General features: G+C 45.0%; 1 protein-coding gene across 1 annotated transcript in view; it reads right to left on the bottom strand.

Moving 5' to 3' along the window:
• Positions 1-3,991, bottom strand: part of LOC106110622 — a 12,653-nt gene that overhangs the window by 3,341 nt on the left and 5,321 nt on the right. The window contains exons 6-12 of the mRNA XM_013292505.1: positions 3,927-3,987; positions 3,631-3,765; positions 3,475-3,559; positions 3,200-3,389; positions 2,807-2,968; positions 2,127-2,248; positions 258-523 (exon numbers count right to left, since the gene is read on the bottom strand). Of these exons, the coding sequence (XP_013147959.1) occupies positions 258-523; positions 2,127-2,248; positions 2,807-2,968; positions 3,200-3,389; positions 3,475-3,559; positions 3,631-3,765; positions 3,927-3,987 (1,021 nt within the window). The remainder of the gene's footprint in view (positions 1-257; positions 524-2,126; positions 2,249-2,806; positions 2,969-3,199; positions 3,390-3,474; positions 3,560-3,630; positions 3,766-3,926; positions 3,988-3,991) is intronic.

The raw sequence follows: 3,991 nt of genomic DNA, 5'->3' as shown, positions 1-3,991 counted from the left end.
CCCCCCCGCCCTCTGACTTTTTGATACGCAAAAAGTCTAATCAATATCTGTTACCTTGGTGGCCTTTAAGAAAGGGATGAAAGGTAAAAATAGCAACAAATCAAAGTGTCAAGACGTCATTTTTTTTTACTTTCGGTAATAGTTGAAGCATTTATCTGAGCATGTGAGACTGTATTCTCAATCTTAGATTTTTTAACATTGCAAAAGTTATATAAGTAGACTCAACTGATTGTGACAATTGTGTAAAGTACACCTACCTGAGTCTCATTGCTGACGTAGTCAGGGTGCACGTCAAGGAAGTCCTGCGGCAACGCGATGACGGTCAGCCGCTCCAGCATCTTCCTCAGCCGGGGGAAGTACCCGCTGGAGAGCGGCACAGCATCCTGGTTGTTGAACACCACGATGGCCGGCTGCTCGCCGTAGATCCGCATCAGGTCATCCTGCTCCAGGGCCCGCAGCGCCGTCCGCCTGTACTTCTCCAGTGTCCGGGGCCCGAAGAACAGGAACGGACCCTCCAAGTTCCCTTGGCACAGCCCCACCAGCCATGCCACTAGGAACGCTGCCGCCCCCACTTGCATGACTCCGACGACTGAGAGCTGGGGTGCCCCGAGCCCCTTATAAACCCTACATTGGTTCGGTTCAGCGCATGCGTTGGTGACATTATTGATTATTTTCAAAACACAACTAATAATCTATCTTAAGCACTCAGTCATAGAGTTTATCTTTAAACGATGGTATCTTAATTTTCTAGACCCAGGTTACGCCTAGGTCCCAAATGCGCAGGTTGCATGTCCTAGATTCGTATTTTTATTTTGAGTTGCATCCCACGCTCGGCAGCCGGGCGGTGGCTGGCATTAATCAATATCGACGGATGTTCCCCGGCTGGGGAACGTTCGAGAACATTTCCCTTTGTTCTCATGTCGCCCACAGCTCACAGCCCACGCCCCAACGACTGGTGAAAAACGCTAATATAGCAATGTTCTTACGAATTCGGCTCTGGAGAAAGACACTTGTTGCGTACTCTGTTGGCCCGTTCGTTTTTATGCCTATCCTATTTACTTAAATTTTCACTGTACTGTTTAGTATAGGATTACATAGCTATAGCTAGTTATGTAGCTCACAGTAAAAAACCTTTAAAATTTCACTTAGCTTTGTGAAAAAGATTCGTGTTAAATGTACTTAATTAAAATGAAACAACAAGTTACAAAATGATAATTTATTGTACAACTTAAATAACATTTTTACAATAACTTTAATTTATAAATCACATAAATTGCCTAATGATTAGAGCCATAGAGATGGCGAGCGCGGGGCGCGCCGCCGCTCGCAGCGCACTCTGCCGCGATGAGAAGAAAGAACTTTCTGGAATGAAAAAAATAATAACATTAGCAGATTATAGAGAATGTTGTTGTACGATTGTCGCACACGACACACGGCTGGTGAAATACAACACTAAAGACATGTGGAAGTATTTCCTCATTTCGCCTATCGAGTGATCCGGAGGACAAAATCTATAGTCATTGTCCCTTTCTCCGTACTTTTCTAATTAACATTATTATGATGAAATGAGGTAGTTAATTTGTCGTTGAATGGACGTACAATCGCGGGAATCCGCTGTGTTCTACTTCAACACAAAATTGCCCTGTTCATTGCAACGACACAAACTCTGTCATCCCACAAATGACTAATTAAATAGCAGTGAGTGCAAACGAAGGGATAACAATAAAAGCAACTAGCCGTGTATCACATACCGACTTATTTTAATTCATACATATTTATATTCTACGTTGTATTGATTTTTGTTCCACGGCTCGTTTCAAAAGTTAAACGATTGTAGCTTTTAAGGTGAAACCCCGCCTGTACCTTTTATTATTATAAAGAAAAAACAAATAAAAATCTACAAACAAGCTCATTTTATTTCAAACCCCCCCCCCCCCCACCTCACCCCACGCCTAGACCTAGCACAGATGATTTGCTGGCGATGATCATAGTTTACATATTTGTCAATAGATGGCGCTAAATGATATTTTCCATAGTTTTAAAAATATGATTTTCAAGAACTTATCGCTTTCGATTTTTCAAACATTCAAACGCAATATTGTTTTAGTATAATAATATGTACTAACTCTTCCTCTCATTGGGGTCGGTGACGCCGCAGTGGCGGTGCGAGGTGGTGCGCTTGCGCTTGCTGTTCACGTAGCCCGGAATGAAGATGCTGGGCGAGTCCAGCCGCCCCGACGCCAGCAGTCTGACACGACACCACAATATGTACATATTAAATTACTTAGAACTATGTGATCACATCGACCCATCGAGTATATTGAGTATATTGATGTGATCAAAGCGGCAGCAGGCAGCGCCTACTCAAGAACTGCGAAGGATAGAAACTTATGGTCCAAAATGGAGGAGGCTTTTTTCAAATTGCACACGGACAATAAATGTTTAGAATTATATTGAATTATGTTCGAATTGTTTATCTTTTGTCTGAATAAAGACTTGTATTATATATAACGTGTTTTATACAACATCCCGGCAGCAAACTTTAATTTTTATAACACACAGTCCTCTTATAGATGACTAAGCGTTTCTCGCGACTTCTTTCGCGTAAAGTTAAAAAAAAAAAACAATAAAAAATGTAGCCTACTTACTCACTGATACCATAGCTTTTTAATCGTAAAAAAATATTATGTGCTATTTTAATACATACAAAAATAAAAATCATTAGTCTTTAAAATATGAGTATACATTACTTGAGCTGTTTATGCGTTTAACTAGTTTAGAGCAGTGAGCAGTGAGCAGTGTGTACCTGGTGAAGTCGAGCTCCAGCCTGTTGGCGTCGGGGCCGGTGAAGTGCAGCAGCACCTGCACGCAGGCGCCGTGGTGCAGCTCGCGCGTGCGCCGCGCGTCCACCCCCACCATCCACGTCGGCACCCCCATCACCGCGCGCATCTCCTCCAGGAACGCGCCGCTGCGCACCAACACATGTCACTGACATTTACTCTCAAGGATACATCGACAGTTGAAGTAGATATACCCTGATATCCTCGCTACCCTCATCCAGTTCAAACCCAGAAATCATCTTGGGTACCAGATCATTATTTGAGAAGGTCTACCTAAACCACATTGATCTTTACGTCTAACACCACAGAACAAATTAGCAGCGGGTTTTTTTTCTTGTTTTATTGAATAATATACGTACAGCACGAATCTCGGCGGCTTCATGATGTTCACGTATTTGATGATGTCCTTGTCGGGCTGTATGTTGGCGCAGGCGAAGCGCTCCCCGCTGCGGCCCGCGCCGAACACCACCAACGAGCGCCCCATCGCCGACACCGCACCCTCCAGCGGGAAGTTGCTGTCCATGAACATCTGCCGCTCGCCTCCTATCGCTGAAGGAAAATATATCTTACTATTCCTTGCAATGTGATCGAAATAATATCTGTCATGTGTATAATAGTTGCAGTGTAAAGTTACTGAGAGTGCCGAGGCGCGCGGTGAGGTCGCCCACGTCGCAGCGCAGCGGGTTGTCCGCGCCGCACTCCGCCTCGTACAACTCGTGCTGAAGAACCAACATGTAGAATATTAAGACGACGTCAGTATATCAAATACGATGGTCCATGTGACACTGACATTGAGCGGGTCTGCGAGCTGCGTGAAGTAGGGGTTCCACCTGTAGCCGCCGGCCACGCAGCGCGTGTTGGTCACCTTCACCGCCGCGTCCACGCCCACCGGGTTCACGAATATCTCCCACTTGTGACCATGCGTCTGCGCAAAACACATGGGTCATATTACTGATTTAATACTACATTCATACGAGTGTAATAGTAACAGCAATAGTATTAGAATTGTAAGTGATGTAATAATGAATGTAATGTGTGGTGAGTGAGGTGATCGAGGTGTGCGAGCGAGGAGCGAGGAGCGGATACCAGGTTGCGGTCGCGGTCGCCGGGGTAGCGCAGGTTGACCTCGATGACGGTGTCGCTGGCGCTGC

This window comes from Papilio polytes, unplaced genomic scaffold (genome assembly GCF_000836215.1).
Source record: "Papilio polytes unplaced genomic scaffold, Ppol_1.0 DF824213.1, whole genome shotgun sequence".
NCBI lineage: Eukaryota > Metazoa > Arthropoda > Insecta > Lepidoptera > Papilionidae > Papilio > Papilio polytes.
This window is presented reverse-complemented; position numbering and strand designations above follow the sequence as displayed.